General features: G+C 40.2%; 2 protein-coding genes and 1 pseudogene across 2 annotated transcripts; 2 read left to right on the forward strand and 1 right to left on the reverse strand.

Moving 5' to 3' along the window:
* LOC131325845 (2-methoxy-6-polyprenyl-1,4-benzoquinol methylase, mitochondrial-like) overlaps positions 1–2,598 on the forward strand; it is a 112,522-nt pseudogene extending 109,924 nt beyond the window's left edge.
* A 371-nt stretch (positions 2,599–2,969) lies between these two features.
* On the reverse strand, positions 2,970–3,771 carry LOC131325847 (uncharacterized). The gene has a single exon (XM_058358321.1). The coding sequence runs from the start codon at positions 3,609–3,611 to the stop codon at positions 3,306–3,308; it is 306 nt and encodes a 101-aa protein (XP_058214304.1). The 5' UTR covers positions 3,612–3,771; the 3' UTR covers positions 2,970–3,305.
* A 12,422-nt stretch (positions 3,772–16,193) lies between these two features.
* Positions 16,194–19,248, forward strand: LOC131326989 (uncharacterized). Its single transcript, XM_058359932.1, has 2 exons — positions 16,194–17,109; positions 18,999–19,248. Exon 1 carries the CDS (start codon positions 16,293–16,295, stop codon positions 17,091–17,093), a length of 801 nt encoding a protein of 266 aa, XP_058215915.1. The 5' UTR covers positions 16,194–16,292; the 3' UTR covers positions 17,094–17,109; positions 18,999–19,248.
* Positions 19,249–19,612: the final 364 nt, after the last annotated feature.

The raw sequence follows: 19,612 nt of genomic DNA on the forward strand, positions 1-19,612 counted from the left end.
TGACTATGAAACTTAGCTATCATGGAACAAGATGGCCTTGACAGAACTCAATGGAGAAAGCAAATTCATGTAATTGACCCCAATTGGTTGGGAGTTAAGGCTCGGTTTTGTTTGGTGGGGCTGTGCTTTGTTTCCTGTGTACAAGAGCCTGAGTGTACTATTGAGAGCAATGATTCATCTATAAGTTGTGGAATGTCAAGTCTATATTCTGACCACTCCTGGTACACTCATCACTGTGTTAGACAGACCTAGGTGAGCTTGCTTAGGCGCATCTAATTAAGCGGACATAACGGTCCTATGTGGCTATGTCTAAAACCCTAAAGAAAGTTTGCCTTCTGTGTAAAATGCCTGAACTATGAAAATACACTGGTATGCTCGGGTAGAATCTGGCTCCATTATTACTTCAACTACTTAACTGATAATTTGCAGAAACAGTGAGAGACTGATATTTTCTCCTCAATTATTATGGAGTATCAAATCTTACACTAACCATGTATAATTTGTATGGTTGACGATTGCAGGATATGTTTGCTTCAATGATTGCGGATGCTGGATTTCAGAAGGTTGAATATGAAAATCTTGTTGGAGGGGTGGTGGCCATTCATTCTGGGTTGAAATTTTAGAGTTTCCATCACGAAGGATGTTATCAGAGTTTGTCTATTTCCTCTTGTTCCTAACCCTTTCTCAGGCTTCAAGTTTGGTAATTAGCTTGGGGGTAATTTTGTAGAAGCAAATTATGGGAAAAATCATTTTGTAGGTTCCAATGTTTGATGCACTTTCTCTTCTTTTCTTGCTTTCTCGAAACCTATATATGGTACTTGAAGGACATTCTCGTTTATTGCTTTAATAAAATATTACATTATCTGGTAGACTCTCTCTCTCCCCCTGAGTGTGTGTGTGTGTATCAAATGTTGGCATATGAACTGTAGAAACTTGAAATAGTAAAAAATAATAGGAGATAAAAGAAGGCAAATGCAGCCATTGGAGTAAAACAAAAGAATGCAGAGAACAGGTACACTGATTGAGTTTCAGAACCAAGTTTAGAAATCCCCTTAAGTTGACATTTCAACAATTGCTCACTGAGTCTTCTTTAGCTACTCTTGATATTGTAAACTGTTTCATGCCAGTACAGGACCTGGGAGAATTGCAGGGTTTTTCAAAGATCCCATTTTGATTCCTGGCATCTGATCGTATGATATGTTCATAAAAATAAAAACTGGGGGATGAAGTAGAGTGTAGGCACGTGGAAACTTTGGTTTATTTTCTTATCGTTAAGCAGAGTTTCTGGTACTTAAAGTAGATGTGTAATATTCCCTACAAAAACAATGATGTTGCTTTGCTCATGTTTGATGGTGCAGTGCATTAGACAGTAATTTCAGAGTTTTTTTGTTTGCAGATATTGCTCAGGGAAAAGTCATTGTCTGATTTTCCCACACTTCTTACCAATGCAGGTTTAAGTGCTTCCATGTTTGTGCAGCATTGAGTCGATGTTAAACTGCGGCCTCGTTAATATTAATTGCTTCTGGATCTCTGTATCTTGATGTCAAAGCTGCCTCTCTTATCATATACGAGGCCTGCTTAATATTTCTTTAGACTTTTTCAACTACCACCGACAACCAGACCTCTGAATACTTGTCTTTTTATTTTGATCCGACCTCCGAATACTTGTCATTGTCAAGAGACCTAATTGTTGAGAGAACCGTGGGTGCAATATCTCAATGACTGGTGTCTGACTGCTATTGTTATACTAAAACTAGTATCGTGTTGGGCAGAATGACAGAAAGTATACCTATAATAGACCATGCTATGTACTCTTCACAGAAGAAGCTACACATGCTTTATATTCAATGTTGTCCACAAAACACGTCCATTGATTTTCTTAGAAAATGCTCCACTGCATATCCAAATGTTTTGTTCAATTTGACAGGTAATTAGCCTTTCTGGGTTGCAGCAACTGGAGTCTTTTCCTGTACATCCTAGTTCTACGCTGCCTCCTCCCTTTGGTAAAAGACATGGCATTGGGACAAGGATCTAGTGGTGCCGGCCATTGGCAACAAGTGTCTCCCGGTATTACAGCTCTTCAAGAGTTTCACTGATGGTTGGCATTCCTGGCTCATTTTTAGGGTTCATGTTCACAAATATATATCACTGATAAGCAATTTTCATTGCTCGTTCATGCCATTGATGAGCAGTGGCTGTCTGGTAAGGTCAGTGATGTCCAAGATGCAACATTCAACTAGTTCATGATGAATCTAAGGAGAACGTTCATGTTCATTTTCTATGGAGTCAGCCTGTGGTCTTGGATACCAGCCCTCATCGTACACTTTTAAAAGCGTATTGGACATGTCTTCTACTTGTTTTAATTGAAAATTTTATGGATTCTGTGATAGAAGACAACACTCTTTTTCTTTTCTTTTTTTGAAAGCAAGATAAGAGGGCTACACTTCAACCGATACTTCGGCTACACTTCTCAAGCCCCTGAATACGTGGTATGTATTGAATCTCTCCGTACTAGGAGTATTCTCTTCATAACGCAACTTATGTACCTGAATCAAACATAGATTAACTTGTAGGAGGAATAAATGGAACCATTCTACACTTGACAATCTAACTGATCGTGTTCTCTACCTTCATGGTTCTTTTCATGGCTTCGTGTTGTATATATATAGTGCCTGTAAAGGATGCCTACCGGGGCTGAGTAGTGCTCGAATTGGATGGACAGTGAGTCCCCTCGAAACCGGCGAACGAAGTCTCTTTGATTCATTGCTCCACCACCATCCAACACTTAATTCTGACTCATGGGAAAGCAGAATACCCCAAAGTTTCTATCGTGGTTAGAATCGATCCCTTCACTAAGCACATGAATGAAGAACTCTGCTCTTTGAAAAGATTTACCCAAAAAAAACTACTCTCCTCTTTGAAAAAAACATTTGTCATGTTATCAAACCTAGTTCATCACGCCTTCCCCATGGATTTGGATTTGCTCAAATTTTGGATCCACTGGTTGTGAAAAAGAACACTTGCAGAACACCAAACGCAGAAAAGACGGGAAAAAATAAATACATTTCACACTTTTCTGTAGAAGCCATGAAAGCTAACAATTTAATAGGGACTATGATGTGGAAAGGTTCATGTTCGTAGATTCAGACACAGATGTGTCTGGAACGTGGTGATGCACGTGTGCTCCTCATTATTGAGTTGAACCCACATGCATTGGATAGATGCAAATACAAATGTGTATGGATTTGTGCATGAAAGTTTGTATGCACATAGATACACGTGGACCCCTCGTTATGCGAGATGGCTCAGTGATCTTGATCTTCTCTTAGAACTCTGTCGACAGTGGAAACATCCATCCTCAATGATTCTTGCTTGACCCATTTGACCACCCTCTCAGCCTCCTTCACCGCCTTCTCTTCCTCCTCCACCGCCGCCTTCAACCTTCTCTCTTGTTCTTCCACCGAAAACGTGCTCATATCCGATAGCATCTCCTCCCTCTTTTCCCAATCTCTTCTATTCTTGGTCTGATCTGCTCTTCCGGAAATACCCTTACTCCTTGTGGTCTTCTTCTTCCCGTTGGAAAAGCAAAAGCAACAAGTTGCAGCATCCATATCAAGAAAAGACTCTTACATACATTTGATCTCTTTGGGTTTAAGAGAAAATTAGGTAAGACTTTTCATTGAGGAAGATATATAGAAGATTCAACTCCTTCAGAGGAAAACCTATTTTAGTTGCGACTTCTTGTTCAATTATAACGTTGAAAACTTGAAATATATGGGTTGGTAAGAGCATCTCCGGCCTTCACCCATATTTTTCCTCAAATTTGAGTCAAATTTTGGATAAAAACTCATTTTGGGTAAACATTTCTCCAACCATCAAACCCAAATTTTACACATCTCCCTCTTTCTCTCTCTCTCTAACTAGCCATTGGAGAAATGGGTCAAGGCAAAAGTTGTACTCCCTCCGTCCCTTTTTAAGTGTCCTGCTTCGTAACTCCAACTTATTAAAAAAACATCATCATTACACATTTCACATCAACTTTTTCCTCCACTTTCTCTACTTACCCATCATCATTACACTTTTACTCACTAACTTTTCAAAATAAAATCTACTTTTAGGGACAAAATAGACAATACACCAACTTTTACCCCCCTAATTTTACAAAATGGACATTTATTAAGGGACAGCCCAAAATGGAATACTGGACACAAAAAAAGGGACGGAGGGAGTATTAGATTTGGGCAAAAAAATGGCTAAAACCCAAAATGGGGAAGGGTTTAGGTCAAAGATTGGAGAGAGATTTTTGTGATTTTTGCCCCATTTTTTAAATTTGAGTCTTAAAATGGGTCAAGGTTGGAGATGCTCTAAGATTATTGAATCACGCTTATTTTGGGCTGAATGACCTCTCTTACGTAAAAAAGGAAGGATACGAAGTAGGAAAAAAAAGTGCAGAACAGCGTCAATGATTCAAAATTATACCGAAAAGATAGTCTCGAACTTTAATAATATTCATTTCTATGGTAAGATAGAAAACTAATCTCAGTGGTCATGCATGGAAAGGAATATGGGAGGGAAAACATGACCAATTTAATCCTCCCTCTACTCGGTGGGGACTTCAAGAAGTTATGAGCATGTATTTTATTGTTGGTTCGATGGTCAGGAGTGTTTTGAGTCAACTTACTCCCATCTCATCTAATCTATCCTCACCCAATGGCGACTCCAGGCAATTGCGCGCATGGGGTCATTCTAATCACTTAGAGTGTTCGGATGCTTACCTGCATCTCGATTAATGGTGCGAGAAAGATAAAAGAGGTAGAGAGCAAGTACTAGTGAGAGAGATAGAGGGTGAGGAACAAATGAGAGAAGAGAGTGACGATAGGGAGCCATCTCCAACCTTGACTTCAAATTAGAACCATCTTCAACCTCGACTTCAAATTTGGGGATTTGAATTTTTTTTTTTTAAAGATTTATGTGGCAATTTAACATATCAAATTTTGACATCTTTAAAATGTCTACCCTAGTCAATATGTCAAATTCATTATTTTAGTAAGCTCTAAAGCATAAAGTAATTAAAGAAAAAAATTGACATCTCATATCAATTTTGACACGAGAGAGTAGATGTCAACTGACACCTAGGCAATTAACATCTTGGTTGGAGTTGATTCAAGTGTTAAGTTTTACGTCTTTGGTTGGAGATGCTCAATATTTTGTTGGGGTCAATTGTTAATGACATAAATTATTTCACCATACTTGTGGCAAAAAAAACCTTCCCATGGGGTCTCCTAACCCCATAGTAATGTACTTTTCGTCGCCATTGTCCATGCCGGCACTGGAAAATTCACAATAATTTAATTTCTTGCGGCCTGGCACAAAAAATCGAACTCTAATCAATTGTGCGGTAAGCAAATTACCGGTCAACCGGAGTTACCCTTGGGTTTGAGCATGTAGTTATTCGAAAGCTTACGTATGTAAACACTATTTTCTTGATAACATGGAGTGTTTGGATCATTTCAAGATAAAAAGTTTTTGGGACAACTATGCGCATCTCGACTAATAATACGAGAGAGAGAGAGAGTACGATTGGTGTACATGTAGAAACTGTTGGAAGTATGTTGTGATATGTTTGTTATTGAGGGGTGAAATGCACTAGCGACTTCAGAATTTTCATTCAGTGGAGACAAAAACGTGAAGTAAATTTTTGTATACAAAGTTCTATGTGAAATAAACACATTTACTTAGGTTGAAAATTTGCTGGGCCTAAATTATCTTGTTTTAATTGTTGAGCTATATTATCTTCTTACTCACAAATTTAAATAATTTCATGTGCTTTGGTTATGTACGAGTACTTTAGTGTCGACAATATCAAAGAAATTTAAAATATATAGTGTATAAAAAAGTTTCGAAGTTTAATGTATTTTATTTTATTTTATTTATCCCAGGGGGTTTGTTTGAAACCCTCAACTTAGAGTGCAGCGGGCCATGGTGAAATGTCTAATTAGTTTAAGGTATCCATGTTAGTGATAATGTTTTCATATGTCGTCATGTGGATAAAGTTTTAAAATTTGATGATGCCAAGAAGCCGATAATTACTTTGGGAAGGGATGTTATACATGACGATAGTGGGGGCCATGCAACTTGCAATCGGCATAAAATATATATATATATATATCCCCTAATAAGTACTAGTTAAGTCTAAGCCGTGATGGGGCCCATTTGAAAAAAAATTAAAGGAAAGTTTGAAATACGTATGTGAAAACAAACAAAGAAATTGTATGTTTTTTGGAAAAAGTGGTTGTGACATCAAGATGGTGGCGGACAAAATATTAGGAGTAGTTGTAGTGTAACATCAACGGACAATAAATCATTATTGAGTACTCAAATTAATTTCTCTTAGGTAAGAATTCCAAGTGATGAAATTAATTTTCAATATGCATGTGGAAATTGAAAATTCTGAATGTAGATAATTAAGTTCGTCTTGACTTTAGTAAGGAGAGATTTAATACATATTTATATTTTTCAATGGGAAGGAAAAAAATTGGAGTACTTTTACTACAAGAAGAAACAAAAAGTAAATAGGAAATTTTTTAAAAAAACACTTGAACTTATACCTCAATGTCCTATAAGCACCCCGAGGCCTGAACTTTCTTTTATTTCAATGAAATACCTGAACTAATATGTCATTATTAAATTGGGCACTCGTTGTAAATTTTCGTCTATTTGCTAATGGAAATTGCACATGTGGCATGTCTGAATGTTAAGATAACATTTTTTTTTTTTTGGCTTTTTCAGAGGAAAAACAAATGCCACATCAAAAAATGTGACTGCAATCGTTTATCAACATCATGTCTTCTCTTTTTTTCCCGCACTTCTCTACCATCATCATCAGCTAGCATCAGCATCAGCACCCACCACCACCTCTCACTACCCCCTCCATCGTTCCACCACCATAATGTCGCTTTCCTCTTTCACCTTCCCACACCTCTTAAATCCATGGGCCATAATTTTTTGGGTAAGCTCCATAAAGGTGAGTAAGGTTTCATCAGCAGCGGTGCAAATCAACCCAAACCTGCCATCATGTGGGGTGGGGCTTTTGGAGGTTTAACAGTGACGTTTCTGCCATCGTAGAGATGACCTGAATAGACCAGCTCAAACCCACCGTCGTCAACTTTGCAATTTGGGTAAAAAAAAAAATGGATGGACAGTAATAGTCGGGGAGAAGAGTAGATGAATGGTGATGGCAGAGGTAAAGAATTGCCGGGTCTTTTTTATTAACCAAACGATGGCGAGATACACATCCGGGGATTATTTTTAACTATGTTTTTTTGATGAATTCACATTCCCAATGGCCAATGGGTGAAATTTGAGAGATGTAGAGGTGGGCATGGCCGCATGGTTTGAGAACAGGGAGGTGAGAGCAAGACCAATTGGAGACCCGAAATAAAGTTCTGGAGAAATTGATGGGTTTAATTGGGATCGATATAAATGGGGATTTGGAGAAACTGATGGGTTGATGGCCAAAATAGGGAGGAAGAAGAAATTGAGCGGTGGGCCAAAGGCATTTGGAGAGAAAAATTGTTGGGTAATGGAGAAAGAATAGGTTTCTAGGGTTTGCGAGTTTTTAGTTTGGATGATTTGCTAGGTTATGAGGAAACTCTGAATGGGGTTTAAAGCTACCATGGCCATCAAGTTTCCACCAACAGGGTTTAATTCAATCCCAAAATCCACCATTGAATTTGAATTTTGCCACCGTAGAACCACTGCCACACACCGGTTTGAGAGGTCGTAGTTTGGGTGAAAGGAAGAATATAAGAGAGTGTGTGTGAAAGGAAGGATGTGGCCCTTTTGGCCCCAAAAAATGCCATTTCAAAGTGTATTTTGCCCAGAAAGTCTACACTTCCCGACCCATTTTTCCTATCGGAATCCCGACGCCCCGCCGGGCCCACTCCGGCCACCGGACGTCTGATCCGAGCCGTCCAAAAATTCTAAAAAACAAATCCGAGTGGGCTTTCGCGGGAATCAACGGCATCCGACTTGTTTAGGTGGCCGATCCAAACACTCAATTTTTTATGTGTACAAGTCGGAGGCCGATCCAAACACTCCATTTTTTATGTGTATATATACACATAAAAAATGGAGTGTTTGGATCGGCCACCTAAACAAGTCAGATGCCGTTGATTCCCGCGTAGGCCCACTCGGATTTTTTTTTTAGAATTTTTGGACGGCTCGGATCAGACGTCCGGTGGCCGGAGTGGGCCCGGCGGGGCGTCGGGATTCCCCGGTCGGGAACTGTAGCTTTACTGTATTTTGCCATCTTAGCATCTAAACATGCCACATGCGCAATATTTGTTAGTGAATGGACGAAGATTGACACTGGGTGCCCAATTTAGTAACGACAGACTAGTTCAGATGTTTCATTGAAATAAGAGAAAGTTTAGGTGTTTATGAGACATTTTTTTTTTTAACAAAAGAGAGAAGATTTTATTAATCTGAAAGGCGGAAAAGCGCCTAACCATCAGAAAGAGAGGAGCCCCAAAGGGGCAAGGTAGTTGTCCACAAACCGGACAAGCTACAAGAAAGGGCTTTCTTTGCACAAGCATGTGCAGCCCTATTACAATCACGTTTGACAAAATTAAAATCACACAACTGAAACGAATCCTTCAAAGCTAAACAATCTTGTACCAAAACTGCAATATCAGAGGGTGGATTTTTTGACATGGAACAGCTTCGGACAATCGATTCCGCATCCGATTCAATAAGAACACGTCCTACATTCAGAGCAACACCCAAATTCATTCCATTTCTAATTGCCATAGCCTCCGCAAGCCGTGGAGAGGTGAGACCTTCATATGACTTAATAAAGATTCCCAAAATGGAGCCGTTCGCATTCCGAGCAATTGCTCCTGTGCCAATAGTGCTCGTTGCCTTTGATACCGCTGCATCAACATTAATTTTTATCATGCCTTCCTCAGGTCTCTTCCAAACCAAAGTCTCAGGATTTGAAGAAGCCACTTGAGTAGGGGAAGGCTTGACATTAGCCTCTAGAAACTCAAAAAAATCGGCTTGTGCCTTTCCGTTAACTGCCTCCACAGGCCAACTTGTACCATTAAACACCAAATCGTTTCGAGTTTTCCAGATCCACCAGCAATATGAAAGGCCAAGACCCAATGTTGAAAAGGGTAGATGAGCTAAACGGATACGATTGCAAATACAATGCCACCAGTCAGACATATGTCTACAGTTTTCAAGCTCCTCAGGTCTAAGACGAAAAGGTGAAAGAATCCACACTTTTGAAGCAAAATCACATCGGAACAACAAATGACAAATAGATTCCTCCGCATTTCCACACAGTGAGCAAATTGGATCAGAACGTACCTTCTTAGCGGTTAGGGCTGAGTTGGTTGCTAGAGCTTCATTGAAACACTTCCAAGCAAAAATTTTGATCTTTGGGTGGATAGGCAAGCCCCATAACTTCTTCCAAATCAGTGCCATCACATTAGCAGAACTAGTTTGAGCTCCGTGATTATCCAGCTCATTGATCAAGCTCTCTTTTTCCAAGCAATAAGCAGATTTTACAGTGAATACACCATTTGGGGAGTAGTGCCAAACTTTGCGATCCCTTCTTTGCGTGGTACTAATAGGCAAGGAAAGAATAACAGTTGCCTCTTCTTCATTGAAATTTTCTTTGATCAGCTACATCTTCCAAGTCTTTGTGGAATTGTCAATAAGATCAGAAACATAAGTTATGGTGCTACTTCTTACCGAGCTCGGGCTGACCTTGAAAACTGGTGGTTTTGGTAGCCAAGGGTCTTCCCAAATTCGAATGTCTTTTCCTGAACAAACCTGCCACTTCCAACCTTTATTGAGTAACTCTCTAGCCCAACAAATGCTTCTCCAAGCCCACGATGCCTGGCTGCTTACATTTGCATTGAAAAAAGTCGTGTTGGGAAAGTATTTGCCCTTGAAAATTCGTTTGAAGAGAGATGGTTCACCGGAAATCAACTTCCACCCTTGTTTAGCTATCAAGGCCCTGTTAAAAACTTCCAAGTCACGAAACCCCAGTCCACCTTTGCCTTTACACCGACTCAGCTTATCCCATTTTATCCAGTGAATTTTGCGTTCCCCTTCTTTTGAACCCCACCAAAATTTTGCAATCTCGGCAGAAATTTGATTCATTAGCTGTTTGGGCAACCGGAAACAGGACATAGCATAGCTTGGAATTGTCAAAAGAACTGATTTGATTAAGACTTCCCTACCAGCTGAGTTTGGCCTTGAATCTATCCATGATCGTAACCGTTTAATCGTACGGTCTTTCACATATGAGAAAAGCTCACGCTTGGAATTTCCAAGAAAGACAGGGAGGCCTAAGTACTTAGCCTCTTTGGCTTCCATGGAGATCCCGACACGATTAGCTAATGTAAGACGAGTTTCAGATGAGATGTTTGGACTGAAAAAAACTGATGACTTGTCTTTGTTAACTTTCTGACCAGAAGCAACTTCATACAACTCCAAAATATTATATAGAGCAGCACAATCTCGTTCCGTTGCTTGACAATACACAACAGAATCATCCGCAAATAATAAATGGGAAACAACCGGGCAATGACGATTAATACGAAAGCCATAGAGAAGCTTTTTACTTACATAATCATTGCAAAGCGCTGTGAATCCCTCACCACACAATAGAAATAAATAAGGTGATAAAGGGCAGCCTTGGCGAATACCTCTACTAGGGTGAAAAGACTCCCCAGCTTCCCCATTCACGGTTATAGAGAAGGATACCGTTTTTACGCATTCCATGACCCATCCAATCCATAAGGTGTGGAAACCTAGCTGCCTCATTACCTGCTCAAGATAACGCCAATCCACTCGATCATATGCCTTGGCCATATCAAGTTTAAATGCAGCCACCCCTTTTGTGCCAGACCCTTTATGCCGAATGTAGTGTGTTAGTTCATGCGCAATAAGTACATTATCTGTTATCTGGCGACCCCTTACAAAAGCACTTTGGTTTTCCGAAATAATAGAGGGCAGAAACTGACGAAGACGATTAGCCAAGACTTTGGCAATGACCTTGTAAATTGTGGTACAAAGACTAATGGGCCGAAACTGACTAACCTTAGTGGGAGTTGGAATCTTTGGAATTAATACAATATTAGTGCGATTCAAACTTCCGAGCATCTTCCCACCATGAAAAAAACTCCGCACAGCACGGCAAACATCCAAGCCCACTATGTCCCAGTACTTCTGAAAGAAACCTGGAGTCATTCCATCATATCCCGGCGCTTTGTTGGGATGCATATCAAATAAGGCAGCTTTGATCTCTCCCGTGGAAAAAACTCTGAGTAGAGAATTATTCATAGATGCCGTGACCCGCCTAGGGATAAGGTGGACAACCCTATTATCTTGTTGATTGTCCTCACAATTGAACAGACCAGCAAAGAAACTTTGAAACTCTGCTAGAACTGTCTTTTGCTCTGAAATCCAAACCCCTGCTGAATTTTCAATCCCCGAAATGTGATTACGCCTACGTCTTGCCACCGTGCTTGCATGAAAAAAGGAAGTGTTACGATCTCCAAACTGAAGCCACTTCTGATGTGACTTTTGCTTCCAATACAATTCTTCCTTTTCCCATGCTTTGGTCAAATTATCCTCCAAACCTGCAATCTCCTTCAAGTGAAATTCGCGCCCGTGTGCTTCCAGTCTACCAATATCCTCCTTAATGCCATCAATCTCCTTTCTAGAATTCAGATTTTGGGATGACCTCCAGGACTTCAGAGCCAACCTGCACTTCTTAATTTTTTGCTAATACAGAACAGCCGGGACCCCACAATGTCATCTTCCCACTGAGTCTGCACAATTTGCTTAACATCGTCATATTCAAACCACCGGGCGTCGAAACGAAACGGGGTAACATATCGCCTGGTGTTAGGCATAGTGCAAAGAAGCAAAGCCTTATGATCGGATCCCACACATTCAAGATGTTCCACCACAGCCTGGTGATGTTGGGTACTCCAGGAAGAGGAAACCAATGCTCTGTCCAAACGAGATTCAATGAAATCAGTTCCACTGCGGTTGTTACGCCAAGTAAAAGGATAGCCACGAAAGCCCAAATCCAACAAACCACAATTATTGAGTAAAGTTTGAAAACGCCCACAGCTTCCTCGACTACGCTGTAAACCTCCCCGTTTTTCCTCCGGATACAAAATATCATTGAAATCTCCCCAAACAACAACTTCAGCATTAAGATCCCGAATGTAATCAGACAAGTAAAGAAGCTGTTGGTAACGAACATGCTCTTCTGGACTAAGGTACACATTCAGTAAATGCCAAGATGAATGAGAATCTAAGTCTTTAACCATAAAGTCAACAAAAAAATTACAGTACTTAAAAACTTCAAAAGCAACAGAATCGTTCCAAAAAAAACCCAATCCTCCTGAGAGGCCGATTGGGTCAATCCAGAAACCATTACTCATATTTATTCTTCTACGAACTGAATCTAATTTTTTTGGTTTATTCTTAGTTTCGGAAAGAAAAACAAAATCAGGAGAGTGGAATTTGACCAACGCTTTGAGTTGATGGCATGTCCGAGGCCTCCCAATACCCCGACAATTCCACGATAGTAGCTTCATTTGGCACCTTGGGGCCAATTCCGGCTGGCTTCCTCCACCGTATCTGTAGCAAGTGCCTCGTCCATAACACTATCCTGACTTGCCTCTGAATTACCCCTACTAAGCCGAGGCTTCTTAGCAGGAGAACATAATTCATCGACATCACAAGCCGAGCTTTGGTTGTCACCCACGCTGCTGGGCCTCTTGCTTCCAACACCAACAGATGCGCCGGAGGAAGAGCTCACCTCATTCACCAACTTAGAGCCGATTTTCTGATGTATTTGTCCCCGCCTTTTGTCAGACTTGGATTTACTACCAACAGGTCTTCCTCTTTTCTTCTGCGAAGAATGCGCCAGTCCAGAGCTAAAGACTCCCTCTGAGAATTCATGTGAACTAAAAAGCTGGGTAGGGTTTTCAATTTGGGGATTTTTGGGTAGGGCGGTATTTGAGTGGCATAAGAGATTCGGGTCGGGAGTGGGTATGTTTGTGGTTCGGGTGGGGGGGTTAAAATTTGTATCGGTGGAGATGGTAATCTGAGGACCAGGTGGGCTAATATGGGTATTAGTGTTGGTAGGAATATGTGGGTCTAAAGGGATAATAGTGGCCTTTTGAGAATTGGTGAGGTTGGGCTTGTGGGGTAAAGGGATAGTGGGCTCTATGGGTACCAGAGTTAGAGTAATTGGGTCTAAACAAAATTTAGGCCTATTAGCCCCTTCTTGTTCAAGAGAAGGCCCAAGTGCTCTAGGCTTGAGGTTACCATTAGCTGCGGAATTAGTTTTGGAAGGAAAAGACTGTTTTGAGTGTCCCGCTTGGAAAGCGTCCTTCTCGCCCGTATCACCAATCTGTGCCTGAAAACCCGGGATTTCCAAATCTCTAACTTCCAAATCCCGTTCCAAATTTGAATGTTGATTAGTATCTTCCCCAAGATTGGCGCCTCGAAAAGGGGACCTGCCATTACCAGATTTAGCCGGTGAGCTCGGACGCCAACGGTTTCCCCCGGCCCTGTATTTACGCCAGCCGGAAGACTTGCTCGGAGACACTCTCAGCCAGTTCCCGTACTGCGTTTCTACTACAAACTTTCCATTTTCCATATCCTTGGCTTGTTGCATGCAACTCCTCTGTTCATGGCCGAGATACCCACAATAACAACAAAAAGTGGGAAGTTTTTCGTACCGGAACTCCACCCAAAAAGGGTCTCCATCATCAAGTTTTAATTTCATACCCCTCCGAATAGGAGTAGTGATATTGATATTGACGAGGATCTTCATGAGGCGCCCCTCTCTACAACCTGATCCAGGCATGGAGATGTCAAGAAATTCTCCCATGCTATTCCCAATTTTTGTTCCCACCTCGTGGGAGTAAAACTGTAAGGGCAAACCCCATATTTGAACCCATATTGGCGAATTTTGAAACACCAACTGTTGTAATTTCATCTCCGGACCCCATCGAGAAAGAATCAAGAAACTGTTATTGAAAAACCAAGGCTTGCCGGCTAACACTCGAAAGATTTCATCTTCTTTGCCAAAAACAAACTGGAAAAGATTGTCCCCAACTTCCACAACTTTAAAACATGACGGATTGCCCCATAATGGGGCCATAGTGTTCTTCAAACCATTCAAGTTTACTGCTTTCGTAGTAACCACCTTACCAATAAGACTCAGTCGACATTCCGCCTCACTCAGTTTGATGTCCTCACCGAGGATGGTGAGTTCTTTAGACTCCTCATTTGTAAGCGAAAAAGACTTGAAACGGAGTGAGAGATCATCTGCCGGAGAAGCAATATCGTCTGACATAGTTAAAGAGAGAGAAAGATAGAAGAAAGAGAGGGGGGGTATAGGGTTGGTAAAGGGGAAACAGGCGAGATAGAGATAAGGGGAGGGTATGGGAGGTGAGAGGGAAAAAGAGAGAGAAAGATCTAAACAAACTCTGCCTCCATTGGAGATCAGAGACTTAAACTTGCAGAGCAAGACATACCTCTCCTAGAGAGGACTACCGCTTGGCTATGACAAGTATTTTAAATATTACCAACTGAGAAATGGCACTAAAAAGTTTATGAGACATTGATGTATAAATTCAGGTGTTTTTTTGAAATTTGTCCAAATAAATACTAGGTCCTTCTAGAACACCGTCAACTTAACATGCAAAATTAATCCTAAGGTATTGACATCATAGTCAAGACTTGAGACTTAAGAATTTTCTCGCTCGTAAGGTCTTAGCTTGAGTTTTTGTAAATTTTTATCTAAAACTTTTTCCGTATTTTTTTTCCGTAGCTTTTTGTTGAATTTTTCGTCTTAATTTTTCGGATTAATCAATTGTCTCGACAAGAGCAATCAAGAAAATATAAAAATATGGACCGATGATAGAAAAAGTTCATAAAAGACCACATTTTAGACCCCAAAAAAAAATTTTATTTTTTCATTTTTGTTTGTAGTGAACCCTTTTTTTTGCTTTTGATCATAAATTTTTACTACTTTTTAGACCCCTCTCGTTGAATACAAAAATGTTAATTTTGTTTTTATCCACTAAACTATTTATATTTTTGCTACTTCATCCCTAAACTGTAACGTGACCACCAAATAAAAAAACTGTGGGCAAAAACGAGGCCTATTTCAAGTCCAACAAAATCTTTTCGAAACATTTATTAAATTCAAAATAATTGTTTGAATAGCGTTGCAAAAAATTAGCTCAATCGTAAATTTAATGAACATTACGGATGATTTGTGTGGGATCCGAAAGTGGGTCTCACAAGTTGTCTATGAGCATAGTATTTTTGTTTTGTGGCCCCATGAGCTTTTTTCCGATCAAGATTCAAACTTTGGTTATCTATTAGACCAAATGGGTGGCAATTGAAACGTTGAGGGATGAAATAAATCATTTTCATAATTTAGGTTGGGTTCTTGTAAACTTATTTTTTCTTCGTCTTATGTATTTTGTTCGTCTTTTCAGAATTTTTGTTAGATTTGCAAGATATTTTTTGGATTAATCATCCGTATCGACAAAAGAAGTCTAAAAGTACAAAATTATGACTAAGAGCAAAAAAAATTCATTAAAGACGAAAAAAGTATCAAACAACTATATTATTTGTCCAAAGTACTGTCTCAATTGAATTTTTTTAACATCAGTTCATATTTTCATACATTTTCAACAGCGGTCCGTATTAATCCTAAAAATTACGACAAAAAGATAAATAAAAAAATTATGAAAAAAAAATACCGAAATTTTTTTTTTAAGACTTTATAAGTTTACAAGAATGCAACCTTAGAAATGAAGTAGCATAAAATGTGAATAACTTGAGGGATAAAAATAAAATTAACTCTAGAATACAATAACTGATACACTCTGGATATACTCCTACTAGTGACGAAAACATGTAACGATGGATATTCGGTAAAATTGGAGTATTATTTTTTCCTATAGATGGGCCGCCCGTCGGAATTTTTTATTGGAAAAATGCCTTTCCCAAATTCCTTATTGGCGGCGTGGGTCCCATATTCAGCGCCAGCGGGTCCCACAAGCCTACCTCGGAAACCTAAAGGCGACAAAACAATGACACAACCGTTACACCGCCATTTCAGTGAAGTGCTCGACAACCACAAGAAGAAAAGAAGAAAACCCAGCTTCAAGAAAAACCCCCTATTATTCGTAATTCCCTCTCTTCTCTGTCAAAAAAACAGAAAGAAAGAAATGGCAAATTTCTCCTTCGTGTCAGATAGCAGCAGCGACGACGGTGCCGTCGAAGAGCTCCTCAACCAAGCAATGGACCACTCCGTTCTCCAACAAATCGCTGCCATAAACCTCTCCTCCTTCGCTTCCGACTCGGTCCTCCCAACTCACCTCGAGACTCGGTTCCGCTCCCTCAAATCCTTCCCTTCCACAAACCCCAGGACTTCTACTCTGTCCACTAACAAGAATTCTTCTTCAAGCTTCAATTCAAAGTTACCTTCTCTTAGACCTCTCACTCCCAAATCCAACAAGAACTCGCTTTCTGATGATGAAAACGAAAACCCATTTGAGGGAAACGGTTTGGAGTCGAAATCGGGATCTGGGTCTGGCTCTTCCCATTCTAAAGCACGATGTGAAGAAGAGCCAGAGCCAGATGGGAAAAGGGGTTCGAATTCGAAAGCACGATCTGGGTCGTTCTTATCTCCTTCGGATTCTTCAAATTCGTCGATGAGTTCTCCATCGCCGCCGAAGAAAACTGGGTGTTTCTGGTGTTCTCCGAAGAGGGTTTCTAAGAAAAAAAGCAAGGAAAATAGGGAAATGGGGTTTGGAGATTACTGGCGGAGGAATAACAAGGAGATTCTGTCGGATTTGAGTGTGTTTTCGGCGAAAGAGCAGCAGAAAATGCTGAAGATGGCGATGAAGGAGGAGCAGAAGGTCAATCGTGAAGCTGAGAAAATTGTTAAGTGGGCTAAGCAGGCTTCTGCGAGGATGAATGTATCTGACATTGAAGATGAGCTCAGTGAGAGTGAGAATCATAAGTGAACTTGCCTTATACATGGTAGAGTTTGGTTCAACTTCATTATTGTTCATATTAATTGGTATATGTTTTTTTCTTGTTACAAAATTCATACCATGCCATCTATGTTATCAAATGTAGAAAGTTATACTTAAATGTTATTAGTAGTTGTCTCAATATGCCAATATAGGTAGGTATATTGGAATAGATTTTTTGTTCAAGTGTCCAATGTAAGGGTATTAGGTATTAGGTATCAGGTAGGGATAATCTCATATGCAATGTATGTTCTTGGTGCCACAGATTTGCAGAGTGTGGCCGTTCCCCATTTCCTTTCTTTTTCCTTGTTAGCAAATTGCAAGTTTATCAACCTAGTATCTTATTTTACAGTCCGTATGTAAAGGATCAGTTTGTTGAATTCTAGAATCTGGAGTCTAGAGCTCCCTCCATTCATGTTAGAAATCCTGTGAGACATACATTTGACTATTTGAGTTGTAAAACCTTTCCCTTTATCGAATGGCGATGCAAGAATCAATGTCGTCGTTGTTCTTGCAAGTTTCGGAGGCCATTCTGAGTTGGGAACAGAGTTTCGAGTCAGATCAAGTGGAGGTCAAGCAGTTGCCACTCTTGAGTTGCTTTTAGAGATTTAGGTCTGTGAAAAATTGCTCGAGCAGAGTTGATCGACCTCTGTTGGAGCTTGCAGCGTCTGTGCGCAGTTTGGGATTTTGCATAAACTGATAGAGCGGTTTCCAGTCAGCTCTAGGCTCTAGCTGTTGTAGCCGGTCCAACAATTCCATAAATAGTGTTGTATTTTCTTTCTGACCTAAGAATAGTGTTGTACTTTTTTTTTGATAAGTAAATAATTATATTGGAAAGAAGGCATAAAGGGCATGCAACCCATATATAGAAGAAGGCCATAGAACAAAAAGGCCCTATACATTGCCAAGAGAATGGAAAAGCTCGAACCAATCTAAAAATTGGTCAAGGGATGGATAACACTCTCCCTTATCCCAACTGTACAAGCTATTCAGCAAAAAAGATTTTATCCTAGACAGAGGTTTTTCCACCCCTTCAAAAACTCTCGAATTTCTCTCACGCCATAAGACCCACATCAAACAAAGCGGGATCATGGCCCACAAACTCTTCCTTTTCCTACCCATCCTAACTCCCCTTCAAGCAATTAGAATTTCCATGACATTTTTAGACACAACCCACTGTATCCCAAACCAAGAAAGCACCAAAGCCCAAAGTTCCCACGCCACCGGACGATGGGTAAGCAGATGGTCAACCGTCTCCGCATCCCGTTTACACATACAACACCAATTGACAATGATCTTCCCCCTTCCAAGAACAAAAATCATCTGCGAGGCCTTTGGTGGCAACTTGTACTTGAGAGAGATTCAGTGATTGATGGATAGAGAAGCTTGAAGATCATCTCTCAAGGCCCAAGGGTTTGATTTCTTATTCTCTTTGTTGAGCAAGTCCTTTGAAGCTTGGTGAGCCTAAGGAAGACTCCTAGGCTAGGTTCGTTCTTGAGTCTTTGACTTGGTACTGATTCAAGTCCTTGGTGGACTTATGGAGAATTGGAGTGCCCAATAATTCAAGGGCGCAATCGTGCACAGAAGTAAAAATCGTGGACTTGGCATGGGAAGATTAGATTCTTGGGGAGTTGATTCATGGACTGATTGCAAGATATCTTGTTACTGCCGATTGTGTCAAGTGCTTGTCTTTCTCTCGGGTTTTTTTTTTCCCAAATGCAATGGGGATTTACTTACATTATCCTTGTGTTTCTTGCCTGCTTGCTATTAGCTCTTATCGCCACTTTCTATAAATGAATAGGACTTATTGAGTTGAGTGAATTAGTTATTGGATTTGCTTAGGTGAGTTTGTTTAGACTACTGATCAGATTGTAGTTGGTGGTTGATTTCTTGTAGAATTACTAACTGCATAGCGAATCCTTATTCTACGTAAGGTTGCTATGAAGCACGGACATGCCTACATTGTCATCGTTTCTATGTCAAACTCGCCATGGACACACCAGGATACATATGGGACGCGCCAAGTTGCTCGTGCAATTAATGTTATTGCATTCTTAGCAGGGACGTGTCTGGGACACTTGTGTCTTAAGTGAGACATGTATGAGGACACGATGGAGTGTCACTTCATAATTGCCAAATGTATTTTTGAGGGTTTTACTAGTACCAAACCTGTAACGTTTGCATTTTTGTTTGTTTTCTAATGGATCATCTATTAAGGATGTAGAAGTAGCTATGGAGCACGGGTACCGGTACGCGGTACGGTACGGGTACGGGTACGGAAAACGGCAAAACCCCAAAAAAGTAGGGTACGGGTACGGCGGGGGTACGGCGAATAGATATATAATTTTTTTCTATTTTTTATTGCTTTAAATGAAATATAAACCCATTTTACCAACAAAATGTAAGATAGATAAAAGTTCGAAATTCATACATCAAGTTCAACGTGCCTAGATCAAAGCTAGACGAGTTCCTTGTTCCTTACATACCAACAGTACTTACAAACATTGACT

This window comes from Rhododendron vialii, chromosome 5a (genome assembly GCF_030253575.1).
Source record: "Rhododendron vialii isolate Sample 1 chromosome 5a, ASM3025357v1".
Classification (NCBI taxonomy): domain Eukaryota; kingdom Viridiplantae; phylum Streptophyta; class Magnoliopsida; order Ericales; family Ericaceae; genus Rhododendron; species Rhododendron vialii.

Bases quoted from the DNA above. Each gene is read 5' to 3' on its own strand.
- LOC131326989 (XM_058359932.1), top strand. From the start codon at position 16,293: ATGGCAAATTTCTCCTTCGTGTCAGATAGCAGCAGCGACGACGGTGCC.
- LOC131325847 (XM_058358321.1), bottom strand. From the start codon at position 3,611: ATGGATGCTGCAACTTGTTGCTTTTGCTTTTCCAACGGGAAGAAGAAG.